The sequence below is a fragment of the Aulostomus chinensis genome, chromosome 19, assembly GCF_037954235.1.
Source record: "Aulostomus chinensis isolate RoL2024-O1b breed Wild chromosome 19, RoL_Achi_v1.0, whole genome shotgun sequence".
Lineage (NCBI taxonomy): Eukaryota > Metazoa > Chordata > Actinopteri > Syngnathiformes > Aulostomidae > Aulostomus > Aulostomus chinensis.
Genome location: NC_141338.1, coordinates 4,999,414 through 5,020,804, shown reverse-complemented (window position 1 = coordinate 5,020,804; position 21,391 = coordinate 4,999,414). Strand labels below are relative to the sequence as shown.

Genomic DNA, 21,391 nt, shown 5'->3' with positions numbered 1-21,391 from the left:
AGACGAGCAAACGCTAACTTATTTCCGGGTTTTAAGATCCGTTTCTGCTTTTCTTATGGTGTGTCACATGAATAATTGGATGAGTGAGTGAACTCACTAATTAGTTATACATAATAAAGCCTCAGATTATACTCTAATCCCTGCACAAACTCAATGTTCCTTAAGAGACCCAGATATTCCGAACTGCTGCAGTGAACAGTGGGACTCGTGCTGCGGCTCATTGTTTAATCATAATGACTCAGACCTCCACACCTTGTGGGTACCTCAGAGGTTGTACTGTCCTTAAATCTCACGAGGCAAGTGAAGAGGAGAACAGGAGAGAACGTGAGATAAACAAACCGACATGGAAACCGAGGGAAAGAGAGACAACATGACAGACATGATGCTGCATGGAGTTGAGAGGTGTGAGGATGTTCGATAAGCCATTATCACTCCTCTTCGAGGATGGCAGGCCCTTTCCTCTTTCTCTTTCACTCACCGCTCTCTCGCCACGGCCATCCTTTTTTCTTTTGTCTGTGTAATCTTTTAGAACCAAACATTTGGTATGCAAGCTATATGGGACGATACGGGCTGACATAGACTGATGTGCTGCTAATGCCTGGTCTTCTTTCTGCGCTGACTCCTCATTTATCAGCTGCTATTGTGTGCCACTGGCCCAATAGAGCATTCAACATGATGACCAGTGTAACCACAACAACACGGCTAAAAGCACCAGTGACTATTGTATTGCCATGTGGCTTATTTTTCTTCCTCTTGGCTTTCATTGTTCTCCTCTGTGTTTGCTTTTGTTCACTTTATTCCCTCTTTAGTCTATTTTTGAATTTCTCGCTCTGCATCTCTCTCTCTCTCTCTCTGTCTTTCTCACCAGATGCGTTCCGTGCTTTTGCAGGAGAGGCGATCTGCGTCATGCAAGGTTCATCTGCTGCGACGCACCATCAGCGTTCCAGTGGAGACACAGTTTCCTGAGTTCTGCAGCCAGCTGTCCACTGGGAGCGGTGAGTAGCCTGAGGACATACCTCTGCGGTGATCAAGAACACACGCACATGCATACACTGGAAGTGCAAAAACTCTTCAATGATTAATAGCTAGTCATTAAATATTCAACACTTCAACATGGTCATAGATACTGTGTAATATAGATGAGTTTAGATCAGGATGTCCAAAGCATATATTTATCAGCAGGTTGAACTTGGGCCCTCATAATTAGACACTCATGAGCAGTAAAAGAAGCTCCTGAGAGACATAACCAAGCAAACATCTGCTTGTAAGCTTTCCATACCTCACATGCCTGGCTGAGGCTTTAAAAGCCCAGTGGAACTTTTCTTCTACTTTATATCCACTAGATGGAGAGCTTGCTGCTTCATAGCACTGGGCCGGACCAGCAGACAGCCACTGATTAATGTTCGAATGCTCTCAAACTGCAGAATGATAATGAACATTACACAAGATGTGCAGGTGGAATGTGACAGCTTTGTGCCCAGTTTAGACCCGATGCGGGATCGGCAAGATTTCAGTGATATTTATTATCTCTCCTTTTGAAATTTGTAGTCTTAAACATTTTCAAGAGTAGAACGTTACAAAAGTTAATTACAAAATATCATAATTTTGGCTGCGCCCTGCATGCAGCGGAATAAGTTGAGTTAGGTTTTATTAAGTTTTATCAATTCTGATGACAGAGTTGCTGGACTGACATAGATTGAATAATATCTGCTCTGTTGCTCCTGTATGATTGTTGGTGGGTGTAGAGATGCTTTGTATGAGGGTTTTTTTTCAAACTCTGAACCCAGGAAATGTTGCATAGACTTTCACACCAGTGCATACTGAGAGTGTAAGGTTGGATTCAAGTGCAGAGCACTTACATCTGCAGGCTTTGACCTTTAGAGGGAGCCATTTAGTGATCGGTTGCAGAATCTCAAGGCATTTACGAAGAGAATATAACAAAGAACTGTATTTATTCCTCAGGTTTAGTATATTTGTATTGTAATTGAATCCTGAAGACCGCTCTGGGTTAATGGCAGGTTACTGTATAGCTCTTTGTGGCATTTTTCTGGACTTGTCTGAATAAACGACAATCAAATTTCTGGAGTCCAGATAAAATGGTTGAGAGAAGAATGTAGTGCTTACATCACCGCATAACTCAGTTTACCAGCTGCTTGCCAACTGCTGAAGCTTTTCAGCATTCAACAACATTTCAACCCTCTTGACTCAGTCATAGTTTTCCCTTGAGGAAATTTGAAAAAGGCATGCTTCAAGGAAGAAATTAAAATCTGAATTGTGGAACTAATTACCCATCCATCCATCCATTTTCTACTGCTTATCCTGTTATGGGTTGGGGGGGTGGATCCCAGCTGCCTTCGGCGAGAGGCGGGGTTCACCCTGGACGGGTCACCAGTCCATCACAGGGCCAACACATGTAGACAGACAACCATTCACACTCACAGTCACACCTACGGTCAGTTTAGAGTATCAATCAGCCTCGTCCCCTCTTGATGTCTTTGGACTGTGGAAGGAAGCTGGAGTACCAGAGAGAACCCACGCAGGTACAGGGAGAACATGGAGACTCACACAGAAAGACCCCGTGATGGAGCCGGGGCCCGAACTCAGAACCTTCTTGCTATGAGGCGATGGTGCTGACCACTGCACCACCGTGCCACCAGGGCGACTGTTGCCACTGCGAAATGAACTTTTTCTGTTTCATTGTGCCACATGACAGCAGCAGCAGTCTTCATCACAATGTTTCCATCAGTGCGCTAGTGAGCACTCTTTCCTCTTATTTGTCAACATACATGTCACAAGAATGGTCACATTTAAAGAAAAAAAAAAAGGCCAAAAAAAGACTTTGCGTCGTGAGGCATCCCAGAAGCCCCCTTGCTGTTCTTGGATTGTCATGTCACACAGGCTAAAGACGCCAGTTCAAAAGCCCCAATAGTCATAATCCTCTGCTAAGGTGCAGTCTGTCTGACATTGTAGCTACGTAGTCTGATCCTGGTACATCATGCCCTTGTTTGGGACTCTCTCATTCCCCTTATCTCTCAAGTGAGCTCTTATGCTAAGTATGATGAGGGTGAGATAATGAGACGAGCAGAGATGTCCTTCTGTCTCGCCGCAGTAATGGCAGCATAGTTCACATTGCACATATTGAGCTTTAGAAAAATACAGGGGGATTTTTTTTTTCTTCTCTGCTGTTCAGAACTGAAGCAGGAAAAAGCACAGGGGAGTCCTTTTGTAGCGTCTGCTACTATCCACTTAATGATGAGATGACGATGATAAATCCATGTAGGACGCATCATTATACTGCCTGATTAAGTCTGTTTTACTTGTGTTAGAACAGAAAACAAAAGGCAGAACAGAATCAACACAGCCTGCAAGCTAGTTCACCAATTACATTCTACCTTTGCTGCTCTGCCAATGACACTGAAAGTTTTCCATGATTAATATGTAACATAATTTTTGAACTGCTGAATCAGATTTTCAAAGTCACGCAACACGATTCTGCATGTTAGCTCGAATACATTACAATACATTAATACATTACAAGTGGTTGTTATGAGAGCCATTTAAATTTGATACTGTCAGCTATTCTATCACTTTTTGAGGTATTTAGCCAAATGTATCTCACATAAATTCATATTTGCATAGAATGCAAACCAGGATGAGATTCAGGTTCAGTTTCATTAAAAATGTCCACTTTGTGTGTGTGTGTGTGTGTGTGTGTGTGTGTGTGTGTGTTTGCACGTGGTTGTGTGCATGCGTTCAGCCTGTGTCGTTTCCAAATGATCAAAACACTCACCGTCTATGTTTTACTAAATTATTCATTGGTATAGGCCCCACCTGCTCTTGTCCTTGTGTGGCACAGGTTCTAAATAAGCAGCACGATGAATAAAAACTACACGAAGATGAATAGGAATCCACAGCAAATCAGAGAGCGCTCTCATCTCGTCGTCTCATCCTCCGACAGAATAGCGAGTGGCTGCCTGCCTTTGAACTTGTTGAGGTTTTGGCACAAACATACTAGAGACGAAGAGCGCCGTTATGTTCCCACCAGAACAACTAAGTTAAATTTCACTGAGGTGAAAGTTTTTTTGTTTTTTTTTCTGGATGCAGCTTTGGAAAAGTTCTGTACTCTTGGCTCTTTAAAAGGTTCCGGGACATACTGTATGCTGGCCTATTTTCCATCTTCCTCTTTTTTCTAACCTTCTCCACATGCAGTAAGTAAACAGAGCTGGATAACTGACTTAACGAAGGCTTTTTGTTAAAAAAAAAAATTTGCATATTATGGCCACTCATATCATATATTTTTCACTTAACGTTTCCTGTAATGCCTAATTAAAGGTTGCTTACTCCCATCTCTCTTCTCTCATTACATCGAGATGTCATTACTGTACAGTGCTTGTTGAGTCGGTGCCAGTCAGACCGATGCCAGCGATGTATTGGCAGGATAAATTGCGCCAGCAGAAAATGTGAGTTGTTTCTCTTCGTCAGTGTTTCATCTTACAGTTTTGATAATGATGGAATCTGAAATACGCGGCGATACAATCCATGACGGACCTCAGATATTTGAAAGTGTTCAGTGTTCATGTGCTGAGCATAACTTGATGACGTACACAGGAAAAACTTAAGTGTTTTCTAAAGTGATAAATCATGATACAAATGTCTTATTTTGATTTTCAGAGGCTGCATTACAGTAACTGTATTTTACTTGATATATCTGTACTGAGGCGGTTCTGTTTTCAGTGACGTTTCTGTTTGTTATGCAGTGGCAACGTTGCCAGTTTTACCGTAGAGCACGAAACGTCAGTAAAGAGATCCTGCATGAATTTAAGATAAGCCTTTAGAGCTGCTGTAAAGGCTGCTGTAAAGGCAGCCACTCACGCGGCGCCATCTTCATCATCACAATTTGAATGAATTTACTGAAAGCGCTGTTAAAAATCCCCACAAGTTTGTCACAAGATCAGTATTGAGGTATTTTGCCACGCAGAGCAACGTTCGAGACATGTATTTAAACATGCATTGTGCTTTGATTTGTTCATTTCTACTGAGTAGCAGTGAATTCAGGTCAAAACAAGTGGCATGTGCTGTTTTTCAGCATGGCAGGGAGATTTCCAGTCATCCAGGTGGCAGCGCTATTTCAACTTTCCAGACCCAAAAATATGCTGAGTGTAAATTTGAAACATCACCACAACCCCATCCAGCCATGTCTCTCTCTCTCTCTCTCTCACTCTCTCTCTCCACCCCCACAACATGGAAACTGCTCCTCTCTCTCTCTCTCTCTCCTCCCCCTCCCATCCTGTGATCTGTCATACTCTCTCTTTCTCACTCTCTCTCTTTTCCCACTCTCCAGAGAGAGCCCAGTCAGACAGATGTAACACAGCGGTAGAAGCCTGAGCTGAGCTGGCAGGCTGCAGGGGCCAAACCAGAGCCAGCAGCAGCTCTGACAGGGGACAGAACAGCGAAGAGGACACGGCGGCAGCCACGAAAGCAGCAGGGGGGGGGATAAAACAGTTGTAGTAGTTTCAATAGTTCAACTACTACTGGCTACTCGGCCTCAGAATATGGGTGTGTTGATCCAGGCGCTCATCACCTTGTGAATTTATCATGGACCCTGACACCCATCCAGACGCACAGCATGGTGAGTGAGCTTTCAAACAAAAACGTGACTCTTATGGGGGGAAAAACAAGTTTAAAAGCATGATAGAGGGTCACATGGTTTTAGCTCGCTACCACGTCTAGGCTCAGCGTTCGACTCTTTGGCTGTTGACTAGGGCCTCTGTGGTGAGAGGAATAGGAGTTCAGTCTGTCCTGCGGGGTGGGGGGTCAAGGAGTGAGGGGTGTTACATGGCGAAGTGATGAAATAAACAGCTCGCTCTAATTATATTTACATCAGCTCTTTAACTGGGTTATAAAGGTTTTGGGTTTTTTTTTTTTGCTTTGATGTTGCCGAGAAAGTTCAACATATGTTGAATGATGTGTCAGGGATTCGCCTTGTCTTCACTTTTCGGCTGTTTTGATGAGAGCGTCGCGGAGCAGGAAGCGCTCCTCATGCTCTTTGAATGGAATCATTAGCTGTGGCTTATGCGAGGGGCTGTGGGTGTAGCATTTCTGCTCAAAAGCAGCAGGATAATTTGATGCTTATGTGAATCCCTTTATTTTATATGCTGTGTAGTGGCTGCAGCCCGTGGGTGTTTGTGTGAGCATCACCAAAGAATGAAAGTGGGAGACAGAGGGAACAAGAAGGGGAGAGATAGAAAAGAAAGAGTTATGTATACAAATAAATCCAGGGGGATCAAGGCTGCAGTGTGGACCAGCTCGAGTGCTCGCTCTTCCCCTTCATTTTCCACTGCCTCCTCTTTTTTTCTCCATTGCTCCAAATGTTGTAGCCTAAACTAGAAAGACAGAAAAAAGTCTAACTAGGCCAGAAAAAGATGTTTTGTCTTCATGGCCGATGGGAAGAACTATGGTGTGCTGCTGATGAAGAATGTGGTTCAATGAGTCAACAGAGAACATTTTCTGTAGTTTTTCCTTGCCAGAGTGGAAGCCACATTGCTTTATGTACTGGGCCGCTTGCCATGACAGAGTGGAGGAGACAAAGAAAAGGGAGGGAAGGCTACTAAAGACAAAACTTCAGCATTTTTCGCTGTCTCCTGAGACGTGAAACTTCTGTAAACAATCTAACCAAATGAAACGAGTACATTAAGCTTCTCTCAGCTTTTCTAAGTGATTACTGTCATTTCCCAAAGCAGCCGGTTGGGTTCTCCCAGTGCAGCCACTCTGAAGACCCCCTCAGAGCTTCAGTATAAATAGAAAAGTGACACTAGACAGGGCAATAATCTGATATCTTCTGATTACACTCTCACCTCGGGCTTGTGAGCCTCAGGAAGAGTTCATGCTTTCTCAGGCTTGCAGGCATCAATTTTCACTCACTGTCGCGTGCACGTACACACACACACACACACACACACACACACACACACACAAAAGTCGGGTTTCCATCAATAAATTTCACTGCCAATTTGGAAGTATTGAATTAGACAAGGTTGATAAAAAACTGTGAAATTTGGGGAAAACTCCCCCAACATCTCACTTGAGGTGGCTTTTGCCTTTTTGTGAAAGAGTAAACAGGAGATGGAATCCTTTGTTTCTAAGACGCTCCAACCAAGTGTTTCTGCCGCCATCGCCGTCATGGATATTCCCAAACTTTGTCGTCCTATCCAGAAAGCCTGTAACATGTCCAGTAGGGTACAGATACTTGTAATGGGGGAAGACAGTTGGGTAACTTTACTCTGTACCCTTTTGAAGAAAGAACTCTGCTTGTTTTGAACCTTCAGTTTTGAGTGTGCGTGAAGTTGTTCTCGGTGGTCATTGCAGCACAGGCAGCAAAACCACATCATCCCATTTCCTGTTTCTATTCACAGAAAGCAATGGCTTGTTTACGTTCGACATCCTCGCTTACAAACCTCTGATCGGTGTAACCACCAAATGAGCCAAATAACTCAAAAAATCGCATTCTGTTTGACGCAGTCCGACTGTTCTGTCAGATATTTAAGCTTTCCGTTATCGGGCATCAAAATGAGTACATCTAGTGGTTCCTAGTAGCACACAGAGTGAAAACAGAGCAGCAGAAAAAGTCCACATCCATGGCCTTCATGCACAAGTAAATAGGTCTGCATGTTTTTGTCCTAGTTGAGAAAGGTTGAGTGCACACTCATGTCCGGGAGGTGAAAATACACTTTTTGCAAGTGTGTTTGCACTGGTGTCAGGCTGAATTTTTATTAGACATGGGGATTTGAGATTCCGTCTCACTATAAAGATTTTTGTGGAAAAACAAGCAGCTTTTCTCTCATTTTCCAAGTGAATTCGGGTTTCTGACAGGAATTCCTTGATTTTATCCAGATGAAACTGTGGTCTTGCGGGTTAAAGCCCAGCAAGGCTTTTGTTTTGAAGAATGTGTCGCTTCTAATAAAATATTTATTCTTGCTTGTGTTGTCAAAATCTAGCCAGACTTGCTGGGTGGAACAGGCTGTGCAAATTTAGCCACCGAGCTGTCAATCTATAAGTTGTAATTTAGTTTTAAGAGATGGAAGACGCTCTTGTGCCAGGCCTCATAGTTAAGTTAAATTTATTCTAGTGAACTCTGATTTCTTATCCCTGTGAGGTTAAAGTCTTGGCAGGTGATTGAAGTCTTGTCGGTCCAATTTCATGTTTTAACCATGTTTTGTGTTCATGAAATACCTCTTTTAGAAGAAAAAAAGTTGAATTGGTCAATTTACATCGCGCATTTTCTCTCAAAACATCACCCCAGTCACAGAGGGAGGCGTGACTCGAACCAGCCACCTGCTGATTGTTAGACACCCACCAAATAGCAGCTCTTATTTCCTGAGCCGCCCAGATAATGTACACGAATTTGTTAGAACCTGTTTTGTCATGTGAACACGTTTCTGGTTCATGCAGTTCTCTTTGTCATATGCACAACTGTATTCGTACAAAAGTTCCAGTTCCTTAACCCGTTCCATCGGATTTGGAGCAACAGCTCCCACAAACGGTTACTAGGTTGTTAAAAAAATAAGCAAAGAAACAAAACAACCTGCGATAACGTCACGTCACTCGTGCGCATCTCCATGAGTGAGCCGACTGGACCCACTCACTGACCTCAGAACAGCATCAGTGAAGCGAGACAGAAGATGAGCATGCGACAGAAGTCATCCAAAGCAAAGCCTGGTTGTACTTTGAGAAATTGAAACAAAATGATGCCAAGTGTCAGAAGTGCAGTGCAGTCTTGCATTGGTGGTACCACTCTGATGAACACCGACTAAAACACAACATTAATCTCATCCCTCCCGTGTTCCACAACCTGAGAAAACCTGTTACCAGCGCCACGGCTTCACCGTTGCACCCGCAGGCTTTGCAGGATGAAGCCCCTCCAGGCTCGTTGCTAACATTACAAACACACGCGTCTGTGTAAACTACTAACTAAGATATGTAGCTTGAAATGACAATCTCTGTAGACCCGTTTCGTATGTGACAGGGGCTGTGTATTGCCGGGCTCCTAGACATTTAGCTAGGTTACTGTTAACGGCTAGCTAGAGGGCTAACGTTAACGACACAACATTATTGATAAAAGAAAAACATTGTCTGGACCACAGACCCTTCTAGGCGGTGGTCAGATTTGTCTGCCACATACATGTGCAAGCACCATCAACCCCATCAGAGTGGTCTCAGTAGCTGGAGACACTATTAGCCAAGAACGGTGTAGGATTCATCCAGAAAAGCAGATATGATCATTTTCTTGCTAAAGGACTGTTTAGAAGTGAACTTGTGTTAAATGTGCAGTCTGACAGTGCGATCCTTTTCTTTATACAAATGTGTAATTTCATCCAATTGTTCTGTGCAACAATTGGAATCAAGTTTTTTGTATTGGTATGATTGCATTTGTGTTTATTACATACTTGTTTAAGTATAGCAAGTATAACGTAGGATTCAGACAGTTTGGAAGGATTCGGTAAGGATTCGGCATTGTTAAAATCCTAACATCCCAACCCTAGTTCAGACGCATATCTGGGGAGAGAGGTACACTCATAATTTAGCAGAAACGACTCATTTTGCTGCTCACATCAGTCTTAGAGCATCGGTTTAGTCTCGTTTTAGGAGAACACTTCTATTTGGACACTTATTTTGCATCTTTGTGTAAACGACCTGTCCTCTACCCTGAGATGTTCTGGGTGTGTGATAGAAATTCTCACCCTCCCACTCGCTATGAATTCTTCAGTAAATAACTTGCTGATGTTGTATTGGCCCACGAGTTCCTGGCAAGTCAGTTTAATGTCCAGTCCAACTTATTTGAACTTTTGGGCTCCAGTGTGTGTGTGAAAGCAGCTAAATAAGTCATTCTTGCTGGTTTCTTCAAAAGGGCCAAAAGTCCAATGAGAAGATTTGCACAAACTGTAAAATATCAGCAAGGAGTGATTGTCTTATATTGGTTAGCTCAGTTTCAGTGCACAGCATGCATAAAGCACAGTGGGGAAAGGTAGCACATGTATGTTCTATATAGAGGCTACAGTCTGTGGTCAGGAAACTTGAAAATTTATCGTTGCAGGTTTAGCTGATGACAATGTTATTTATTTTTCGTTATACTAGTTACAATGACAATAAAGTGAATCTGAATCTTAAAATGATTGTGCTTTTACAATTTCTAAAACACCACACTGAGCCAGTCGTCTGCCTTTTTAAAGCACCGCTCACATACAGTAAAGGATTACCTGGGGACTTTTTTAATGAATGCACTCATTATGTGCGTGGAAATCAGTCGGACCAGGCTTCAAGAGACAAAACCCTCCCATCTTTTAACTAAAGACGCTGCAGAACTTGCATGTCAGCCAATGCCAGATTTTAAATGTTGTCTTGTTTTTTTTATCTTAAAGGGATCCACCCTAAAATGTCTTCCTTGGCCTATGCTACGATCCTCCACCAATTTTAGTGAAAATAACCCAGTAGTTTTTATCAAATCCGGCTGTCAGACGTACCAACAGGGCGAGAGTAGAAACCTTTTGCCTTAGGTAGAAATATTTACGTAGATACAGAATTAATGTTGGAATTCTGGCAGAATCTCATCACCACTGCCACTGCCAATCAAAGTTCAACTTGAATACAGACTTCTGCATCCAGCCTGCATGTTTTAGTAGGTAATTCCAGATGGTTTTTTGTGTTGTTGTGAACTTAACTTAATGTAACTGCATGTAACACTGCAATAAACTGGTTTTCCACCTTTCATCTGTGCTTTACTGTACGACCGGCTTAGAATCTCTAAAAGCCTGGTATCTTGCACCATTAACATTTGGATTGTATCTTCATTCAGTTGAGATTGCATTTCACCACTTGGTTTAAAAAAAAAAAATCTTCTCAAATGCTGCTTGTGATGGGATTTCTTTTCCATGCTTCTGTAGGGAAAACCGTGGATGTTTCTGAAGAGAGAGAAAAATCTCACATCAAACACATTTGTTGTGGCTATTTGCATAATGGATAGTACTTCACTAAAAACCTCAAAATGAGAAAGAAAAAGCTGGCAACAAAAGAGGCATTTAAATGCAGGGAGGCAGAGAGAGAAGATGGTGACTGGCCCCAGGAATGGTCTATGTTTGGTAGCTTTGTCGAGCTATAAATGTATGTGGATATACACATACATTTATAGCTTGTAAAGCTACCAAGCAGAGCCCCAGGACACTTTTGCTCACACTAACCTATATACTTGGACAAATGCATTCCCGCCCTCGTCCACATGTGGTTTATCAGGTCTGAGTCTGTCCTCTGGACATTTTGTGCTTCTTTAACACTTAAATTTAGAGCTGTCTCTGTTTGATTGTTGTCTGTAAATTTAAATAAATCCTCTACTCTGGATTTTTTTTTTTTTTTTTTTATATTTAAGAATAAATGTGTGTAATGGAATCTTTCAGAATTTTAGGCCTTGGACCAAGCTGGCGTTGAGCTGAACTTGTCACACATGCAGAACTAAAAATTGCCCGTAGCAGAATTGTGTTTGCCTCTCCAAAGATGAAGCAAATCATAGATTACTGCTTGCTTTTAGACTTTTTTTTTTTATATCTCAAAGCCAACATTGATTAAATATAGAGGAGATTGCGCTGATCTTTGTAATTTTTTTTTTACGGATCTTCCAAAGAGGCTGAAACATTACAAAGATGCTTGTCTGCAGAGTAGCAATTTGCCAAATGTGATGTTTCTCGGTTAAACCACAATGAAGCAATTGACTACAGACTTTAGTTTCTCTTGCTCTTCCCTCTCTTTATCAGACTCTCTTTACAGCTTTGTAATTGTCAGAAAAACAAAATAATACTCTTGCTGGTCTGAGAGGTGATACAACAACCAGTTATTGGCTGTATTATAATAACTGTTAGATAGAAAAGTTGGTGATATTCAGGTACTGTAGTTTTTTATGAACTTCCTTGCTTTCTCCCTTGGAATGAATGTAGTTTTGGTCTCATAAACTGGGCGTGTTCATCTGACCCACTGGGACTGATTCCATACGTGTCGCCGTCCCATTCAGACCTGTCTCGCTGTTGTACAGTGAATCTTTACCTCGATACTGTATTTATGTATCTTTTTTTAAAAGAACGTTTTTACCAATGCAATAAATTTATTAGTTCCAGTGAAAGCAGATACCACAGTGGTTTCAACATCTTGTCAGGAATCTTGTATTGTAAATGGGAAACTATAAATAAAACAGCTTTTGATCAGTAAGATGATGGGTTACTCTGGTAAAGAATTCTGTGCTCTGTGGATTTCGTCATTCCATCCGGTTGTAACATCACTATTTTCACGTATACCAGCAGCTTTTGGGCGAGAGGCGGGGTTCACCCTGGACGGGTCACCAGTCCAAGCAGGGCCAACACATATAGTCAGACAACCATTCACACTCACAGCCACGCCTACGATCAATTTAGAGTCTGGATTACCCTCGTCCCCTCTTGATGTCTTTGGACTGTGGGAGGAAGCTGGAGTACCAGAGAGAACCCACGCAGACACAGGGAGAACATGGAGACTCACACAGAAAGATCCCGTGATGGAGCCGGGGCTCAGACCCAGAACCTTCTTGCTGTGAGGCGACAGTGCTGACCACTGCACCACTGTGCCGCCTGTATGCATATTGTATGGAATATTTGCATCAAACTCCTTTTTTTGTTTTGTAATTCTCCGTTTTTCACCAGTCTTTTTGAATCTATAACCGATCTCTCTCGCCATTCTCAATATATATTCACTCATCAACCTCATGCTTGAATTTACACAGTTGTAAATAAAAGAAGGAAAGCTAAGCTATCTAAAATGCAAGAACCACTTAAGTGTGTTTTTCCCAGTGTGATGCTCTTCAGCAGTTTTATTGTGAATGTTTTCTCCAGACATGCTTGAAATTCAGCTCTCAGCATTTACTGATGGTGTTGTTGTGGCTCTGAAAGTGCACCTGAATGCTAAACTGGAAGAAAACTTATCGGATTGCTCACCAAAAGATCCACAGCTGTCAGTCCACGCAAGAGATGACACATGAAAAGTTCATCAAACACTTGAAGTAGTCTGGTGATGGTGGATATTAATAACACTTGAAGGAGCAGAGCTAAGCAATAACCTCATGAGGCTGACTAGAGGCCAGCAGCAACAGTGGCACAACTCCATTTGGCGCCATTTGTCAGTGCGCCTGCCTGATGGGAGACTGTCAGTCAACAGAGCACTGACGAGGGGGGGCAAGACACGAGGGAAGGGAGAGCAGCACAAATGAGGATTAACAGTTTTTAAACATTGGAATTTGCAGCGAAATGTAAATGTTGCTTTTGCCGTTCTATGATATGAGCACGCTTGTGTGCGTGGGTAGGAGTGTTTATCAGCAAAACATGGCATGGACAAAGTGTGTTTGATGGTGTATCGAAGCTAAAGTGATTGTTGCTGAGCCAAACACACGAGCTGGTTCCACACTCGCAACGAATTCATGTCGATAATGTGCTTTTTCGAGTCTGTAAATTTTATGTAAATGTGACGGTCCCACTCCCACTGAACAAAGAGGGCCTTGAGTGCTGAGAGGATGAAGCGAAAGGAAAAAAGAGTTGGAAAACAATTACTTGGATTTGAAGGAAACCAGTGAGGACGCAGGAAGGCTGTTGACTGGTAGACAGGCCTCTTGGTGGGATGCTAGAAGGCAAAGATAAAGTGATCTTAATCGACCTTTTGTTTATCCGTCCTCTTTGTTCGTACGGTTTACACATCTGTGATGATCCACCAGGGTATTTAGTCCGGTGCCAACACTGGTGGGTAAACGCAGCTATTTGAACCTAAAATTAGAGCTTCGAGAAAGCAGCAGCAGTTTGATTTCAAGCATCGTCTGCTGTGTTTTCACCATTGCGTGAAATATTCGTACCCAAACATTTTTTGTTATGCAGCCCAAATGGCACAACACCTAAGTCTCTAAGTAGTCCTGTATGTATTTCTAGGTGCTTGTAGTTTTATGTGCCGGAGAGCGGTGTGTGTGTGTGTGTGTGTGTGTAAGTGTGTACAGGTGTTAATGTGTGTTTTAGATGTTTATCTCTTTCTACTGACACACAATAAAGCCTCGCTAGACACACCAGCAAGTCACCACAACATAAGTCAAGATGTTTTTAGGTTGAAAACTGAGAGTTTTGGATGGTGTCGGGATTTGTTGATGTGTGAGAACCTCCGCTAAAGTAAATGTATCAGTCTTCATTCGTTCAATCATTCCACTCGTCCCGTGTGTCCCAGAGGACATGGGGTGAAAAGCTGGGGACATCCCGGACAGGTTGCCAGGGGAAAGAGTACCAGCACAACGATGTAAAGATGTACTCATTGCAAGTTAAAGTCCTGTTTTGACAAATACTACTAAAGTACAACTGCTGCATTAGTAGCCAGGATAAATCTGAGGGGTCATGGGATCGGAAAGAAGAGTTCTCACACACATCTGTTTCCAGTTTTAGTTTTGTTTTCTCTTGTCTTTGATTTTTTTTTTTTTTTTTTTTTGTCTTTAAGATGTTTGCTCATTTGAACATTTACTGAAACGAAGCCATTTTAGATGTTTATATGAGAAAATATTCAATGGTACTTTTAACAACTCGGATCCGAAACGTTACAAAGAGCAACTACACGCTCCTCTTTTGTAAAACTTCAGAACGCGCTTTAATCATTCACAATGTGTTGTATTTTAAAAGAGCGTTATGTAATTCATCCTGTAAAATATTCATTCTAACCAAAGCTGTTAAATAAAGGCAGCGGAGACAAAAATACAATATTTTCCTTTGAAATAATAGTAGGAAATAGTCAATCAATTTACTCTAAATTGGATTTAAGTACAGTACTTGTCTGGGGACTGATACAGTAAATGTACCTCAGCTTGATAATATAGAGGTTTTTGAACTATGACAAGGCAGGCAGCATTATTGTGCATGTTCATCCTCCCGGTCCACCAGGGTCATTCTGCTCTCACCCTTTATAAGTTCAATCCCTTTGGAAGCCTTCCACATAAAGCACTTGTTGGCATGGTTGGCATGGTAGCTGTCCGGCTCCACGTGCCACACACAAGTGCCATTGTTTCCAAAATGGCAGATGCTGGCATTCCTGATAGTCTAAATTTTCCACAACTGAGGCCCCCTAATCTTATTTTTTTATACTGCAGCCAACTTAAGAGACAAATCATGGGCCAAATACTATGATTTGAATTGATGTACCGGTAGTTTGACTGTTTTATGTGCAAATTTTTCTCTGACTCAGTGTTCCAAGGGCCGCGGTATCACTTTGTTTATGCATTAAGTTTTGCTTCAGCACACACATTCTGAATACTTTGAGCAACCAAAAAACAAATCAAATGATGGAGTTACTTCTAGCTCATCAGGATACTTTAGATACACACAGGAGAGACTGTTTTTCCGTGATGATCCAGCTCTTTTGTCAGACTGGCACTTTTAATCCTCTTCTTTATGCTTGCTGCTGGTATAATATGTTCTCCTCTTCATCTCCCTATATATATATTTATTTTATATATATATATATATATATATATATATATATATATATATATATATATATATATATATATGTGTGTGTATGAGTATATATGTGTGTATGAGTATATATGTGTGTATGCATATATATTTATATATAGATATATATAGATATGCATATATATATATATATATATATATACATATAGATATAGATATGTATCCTAATTTTATTTCTCCCTGCATGCTGTCACTCTCATTTAGCAATCATGTTGTCTGCTGTTTCCATAGCGATATCAATTTGAGAACCTTAAGCTTTGCTGTGGCCTTACAGCCGTGATTACACCATGGAGCTATAACAGAGCTACATTATGATTTCAGCAGAGGTGGGAGGCGAGGAGATGTCTGAAATAAGGTCTGTTATTAACACGGGCTTTAGGTACTTTTTCTTTCATGCCTCTATGTTTATTTTTCAAACTTTCTGATCATGCAGCATAATAAGCTGGTTGCTAAAAACTGCAGAGATTGGCGTGGATATAACAGATTTGTGAAGATTTTCTTGCAAAACCCGAGTATGACAAACCCTCGAGGTTATAACCCGTTAAGTACACTGTATCGCCCTCATCGTGGCTATTTTGTCAAACAAGCCCTAAACGATATAAAGAGTCTAACGCTAGTTCCTTTTTTAATAAGTAAAAAAAAAAAAGCTCCAGCCAACAGCCAGAGCCAAGTAAAATTGAGTACACGAAACCAAAAGAGCAATCCGATTGGGGAATTTGGGAAATGTGACACTTTTAATGGAAATTCTACACAAAACATACACACAGGTTGACATTATTCATGTTATTACCATGTTTATTAGCACCCCCTCGGGTATTAGACACACAAATCAACCGAGAGAGGTTGGTGTTGAAGGATTACCGAGACAGGAAGGGAGACAAACAAAGAGCCAGATAAAAGAAGAGGCGTGTCCATCGTCTATGGTTGTGGACTTCACAGCTTCACTTTTTGTCCCTGTGTAACTCTATAGCTCGCATACCAAAGTTTTTACTCACTGCGTCACTTCAGGTTTGAGGTCGTCGTCTCTCCAGTTTCTAAGGTCACTTCCTGGTATTTTTCAGTGCATTTTCATTAAGTTTGTTTCAGTCTTGAAACAAATGAGCCTCCCAGGTTTACTGATGAGACTCCTGCAGCCTCCTCGACTCAGGACTCCACATGGCTGCACTTGCCGAAGTATTAACACAATTACATTCGACACATTCAGGTGCACATCGCTGCTGGCATTATTTGGGTTGAAGAGGGAAATGAATTCCACGCAGCTTGGAAATGGAGCTCAAAGTATGTCTCGGCCATTCACAGCCATTAGCTAGTAGCAGATCACCCAGCATGCAATGGATCCCCCTGTAGATACCTGTGTCTCACTTGATGTCTGCACTGCACATACAACTGGCATGTAAAATAGAGGGCCGCTGCATTCATGAGCAAAAACTGGTCAAGAAGACTGCCTTCAGTAACTAAACACTCAGACGGGTGTTTAACTCGGCAAATGAGGCCGAATAACTCAGAAGCGGATTGAGATGATTCAAGTCGAGGAACTCAGATTCGCCAGTTGCCTCGCTAGAGTTCGACTTTGAGCTTCATTTTTGTTTTGTATTTTTTTCTTTCGAGAACAGGAAGAATCCTCATCCGGGAAAATCCTGGATGGATTCCAGTGTTGTCGCACCTTTACTGTTTATGTCCATTTTAAGCATCTTTGTGCAAGAGTGTAGGGTGTTTTAAACTTATATCTGCAGTTGTTTTATGTAGATAAACCACGCCAGAGTCCAGTTAGAAAAATCGGAGTCAGGAACAGTCATATTAATTATAGATAGCAATAGCTCAGTAAAGAAAATATGATGTTACCACAATGTCTCCCCGATCAGTCAGTGGAAAGATACTGTAGTATTGAGCTGCGACAGAGACGCACTCAGCAGTGTGTTGAGGGCTAAATAATCATTTATGTTTGGTGACTGTGGCATGGCTGTCACACATAGGTGGCCAATAGTAAACACATGGTGTTGTATTGATGATAACAGTTAGGTATTTTATCATGTGATATTACCCATTTTTCAGCCCTCGGGCTTGTGTGGCTTGATGTGGTGAGAGAAAGATGGGGGGGGGGGGGGGGGATGAAGTAGCCAGGAGGTGTAAAGAGGAGGAGGGGAGATCTGCTGTCACTTCTACGGACAAATGCCTTGCTTGACAAATGTCTGGCTGAGGACAGCGGCCGCAACATGAGAGTACTGTTCTTTGCTCAGAAGGAGTGAGGGATGAGCTGCCTCCTGCAGTCATAGACCTCTCACCTCCTGGCGACTTGCGTCTTTCACTTAACCCTATTTGTTTGTTACAGTCATGCAGCAGCTACTTAGGAAACCTTGGTGCTTGAAGAGACAAAGATTTCATTTGTTTGCATTTGAATTCACAGATAATTATTTCTTGTGGTCTTTCACTGAATGAAATGGAAGACTTTAGTTGAAGTTTTATCTCTGGAATAAGAGCAGAGCACAATACCATTGTAAACAAGATAAAAACAGTCCTGGCCATCGACAAAACTGCTGTCGAATGTAACTCAGTGGCAAACTTAATGCTTTAAAGCTGGAGTGTGGTAGTGAGGCCCAGCCTGGCCCCGCGGTTTTCGGTCAGCCGCAACAAGCCCTCTGATTGGTTGGACCAGATGTAGGAATTCAGCTCACTGAGGTCTGAACTCCGCCTCCTTCTCCGCCTCCTCCTTCTCCACCTCCTCCCAGCTTGGGGCGCTGAGGCACCATGGCATTCCCTACAGTATGAGCGTGCTTACAGACTCACACATGCACACACACGCACACACACATTCACACACACACACCACACACATTCACACACACACACCACACATAGTCTCTTCCCCTTATATGAAAGCGGGTGGAAAGCAGGGAGTTACAAGTGTTTGAACATTTCACTCTTTTGCTCAAATACTTCAATTTGTGAGTGAGTGAAAGCAACAAAAGAGTACTCGCCTGCTTTCTCTCTCTCTTTCTGTGTGTGTGTGTGTGTGTGTGTAAGCTTTTCTGTGAGCCTGAGAAGGGGGGGAGGACCTGAACCCTGTTAAGAGTCAATACCCCTGCAGGAGTCCTCGGGACCATACACACTCATTCACACTCACAAACACACACACATACACACTCTCTCACACACAGACACACACACACACACACACACACACCACAGGCATACTTGCTCAGTTCACTGCAGCTACTGCAGCTTGAATGAGGGCAGAACAGAAGGAGAGCAAGGAAGCAGGAGTGCGAGAGCGGGGAGGAGAAATCTCTGGAGTTACTACTTGTTGCTTTGGGGTTTTCAGTGTGGATCGAGGATGATACTCTCTGCCCCGCTGCAGTGGGATCTTGTCTGAGGTGAGTGCTTGCAAATCTTTTTTTTTTTTTCCATGAGTCTCCTTTCACAAGCCATTTTTCCCTATGAGAGGAAAAGACCTGGCTTTGGTGTGAATTTTGTGAGGTTTGCTAGGGAATGCGCTCTTGGAGGAATGGCGGAGGGGGTTGAAAGACAGGAGGAGGTGTGGAGAGGAGATTTTCACGTGCCAGGGAAGCAACATTGCACTGATCTGTCAGAGAAAGAACAAAGTGGAGGTAGGAGAAAATGATCTTTTAGGGTTGTTGGAGAAATGTCAGACAGAAATACGAAGAGCTGCAACACTGCTTCAATGAGAAAAGTTCTCTCACTCTCCAGACATTTTTCAGGTTAATGTCTCCCCTTCTTTGTGTCTGTAGCTCTGGGCTGACAGGACCTTGTAATATAAATCTGACGCCTCATATCCTTCTACAGTGTGTGCGTGTATGTGTCTGCACTGTAGCAGGTTACAAGGTAGTTTTTAAAAACTTAAGCAGTGAGTAGTCTTCGTTTATCAGCTCTAGCATGATTACAGTGTCTTGTGAGTCCTCCACCGCTGATAGCAGCTCACTTCAGTGTGCAGCCTCATCATCATTCCTCCACCAACATGTGTTTACATGCTGCTGTCTGCCACACACACAAGTAGTGAATGTCAACAATTAGGGAAGCTGCTCTTTTGAACATGAAACATCATTAAACATGGCTTTTCTGTTTAAAGTTATGTGTTATTGTACATGCAGTGGAAACAGATTCCAGAGTTGGAGATGTTCGTGCAGTAGTCGCGCAGCGCTGTGTCTGGGCGTGGGGTGGGCATTGTTGTCCTATTATTAGAGCAAGCCGGGCTGACCAGCAGCTGTGGGGAAGGAAGTAGGCTCAGAACAGCCGGAGAGGAAGGATTACTGGGAAGCGGGAATTATGGACTGATTGCTTGAATGGCATTCCCAAGGTGGCAGTCAGTGGAGGGGAAGATGAGCAGGCCACAACACCACACAGGGATCAGTTTGGATCATAAGAGTCAAAAGATGTTGAGGCTGAAGGTCCAGACTGATCTGCTACTGTTAGCACAGATTACAGCTGTTCAACAGCTGAAAATGTGGGACTTGTTTGAGGCTGCAGCTGATAGTTTTTCCCTCTCGATCCTTTAATCTTTCAATTGTCGAAAAAATTTAAAGGCTAAATTATTCATCGATTAATTAACATTTTAAAAGTATCTTTTTAAAAAAATCTGAAACTGGAAAGTGTTTACAACGATATGAAATGAAGAAGTTTCTCTGAGAGGTGGAGAAACCAATACATTTACTGTCTGATGTCATAAATTCCAAATGTGGTTGTGTTTTAGTGCAAATAGATAATTAAAATAATCATAAAGATATTACAAGATGGTTACAGTAATAAAGTATTGAACTTTTTAATCTCAAAATGTCACTATTTTACTTCAGCCCACCGTGTAAGTGCAGCGCATGGTAATATTCGTTAAATTAAAGCGTGAGAAATGGCAGCGTCTGCCTGGTCACTCGTGCCTCCAGTCAGGTCTTGAGCTGTGGTGTCCCAGGCTGCAGACGCTGACTGTGTTTTTAGACGGTGAAAGTGGAAATGGTTCCTTTCAAATGGTGATTACTCGGTGATTGACAGCTGTGATAAACTGGCCACACTGGCTAAAGAGATAACAGCATCCTAGTTAGTCTCGTATCTCTGCAATCTTCGTCCTCATAAATCAACGGTGTGTATTCCAGTCAAATGGTCCCAATAAATACCACCAGATAAATGCAACCACAATCACTGTATTTTGTCTAACACTCAGCTTTTTTTTTAGTTTAATCCATTTATGCCTAAAAATACTGCAAAAAAAAAAAGTCATTTTCATAAATAAGCCCCAGAAACCTCAGGGTTCTCTGAGAGAACTGTCAGCATCCACTAAAACCTTTATTTCTCAGCCTCTGCAGGAGATAGAAACATAACTACCCCCCCCCAATAAAAAACTGAACTGAAACCTTTGGATTACGATGAGATTACTGGCCTGTGCCCCACTGCTCCTTAAATATATTTGTAACAATCGAACCCTAACAACGCCAAAAGTGAGGAGGATGTAGCACTGAGTCTTAAACGGAGAAACATAAATGCTGCCTCAGGTTGCAGATGTTCAACAACACATGTTGCATCAGGTCTAAATGGGTTAACATGCTTTACTTTCATCGGTGAACACCGGTAAAGAGTTTACCTCGATCTGTAATAGTTATATTCCTCTGTTGCATGCTGGCTTCGACGTGTTTCATGAGGAGTGACCTTTTTTGGTGAGAGACAGCCAACGGAGGCGTTGTGAAACTGCCTCATAAAAACAAGCAGCTGCATTAAGGAAGCATTCATTGTTCGGAATATACTTGTTTAGATGTTTTGCAATCATTGTGAAATGAAAGCCTACACTCTGATTTATTTGGAAGTTGACTCTACTGTTAACAAAGGCGGTC

At 42.2% G+C, this 21,391-nt stretch overlaps 1 protein-coding gene across 7 annotated transcripts in view; it reads left to right on the top strand.

Moving 5' to 3' along the window:
• dab2ipb (DAB2 interacting protein b) overlaps positions 1–21,391 on the top strand; it is a 171,502-nt gene that overhangs the window by 20,771 nt on the left and 129,340 nt on the right. For 3 of the 7 annotated variants that reach the window (XM_086186535.1, XM_086186541.1, XM_086186537.1), the window contains exon 3: positions 869–995. In XM_086186535.1, coding sequence (XP_086042661.1) covers positions 869–995 — 127 coding nt within the window. Of the gene's footprint in view, positions 1–868; positions 996–5,351; positions 5,630–18,627; positions 18,932–21,391 lie in introns of those variants that run through there. The other 4 variants (XM_086186540.1, XM_086186539.1, XM_086186542.1 and 1 more) reach the window with 3 other exon arrangements.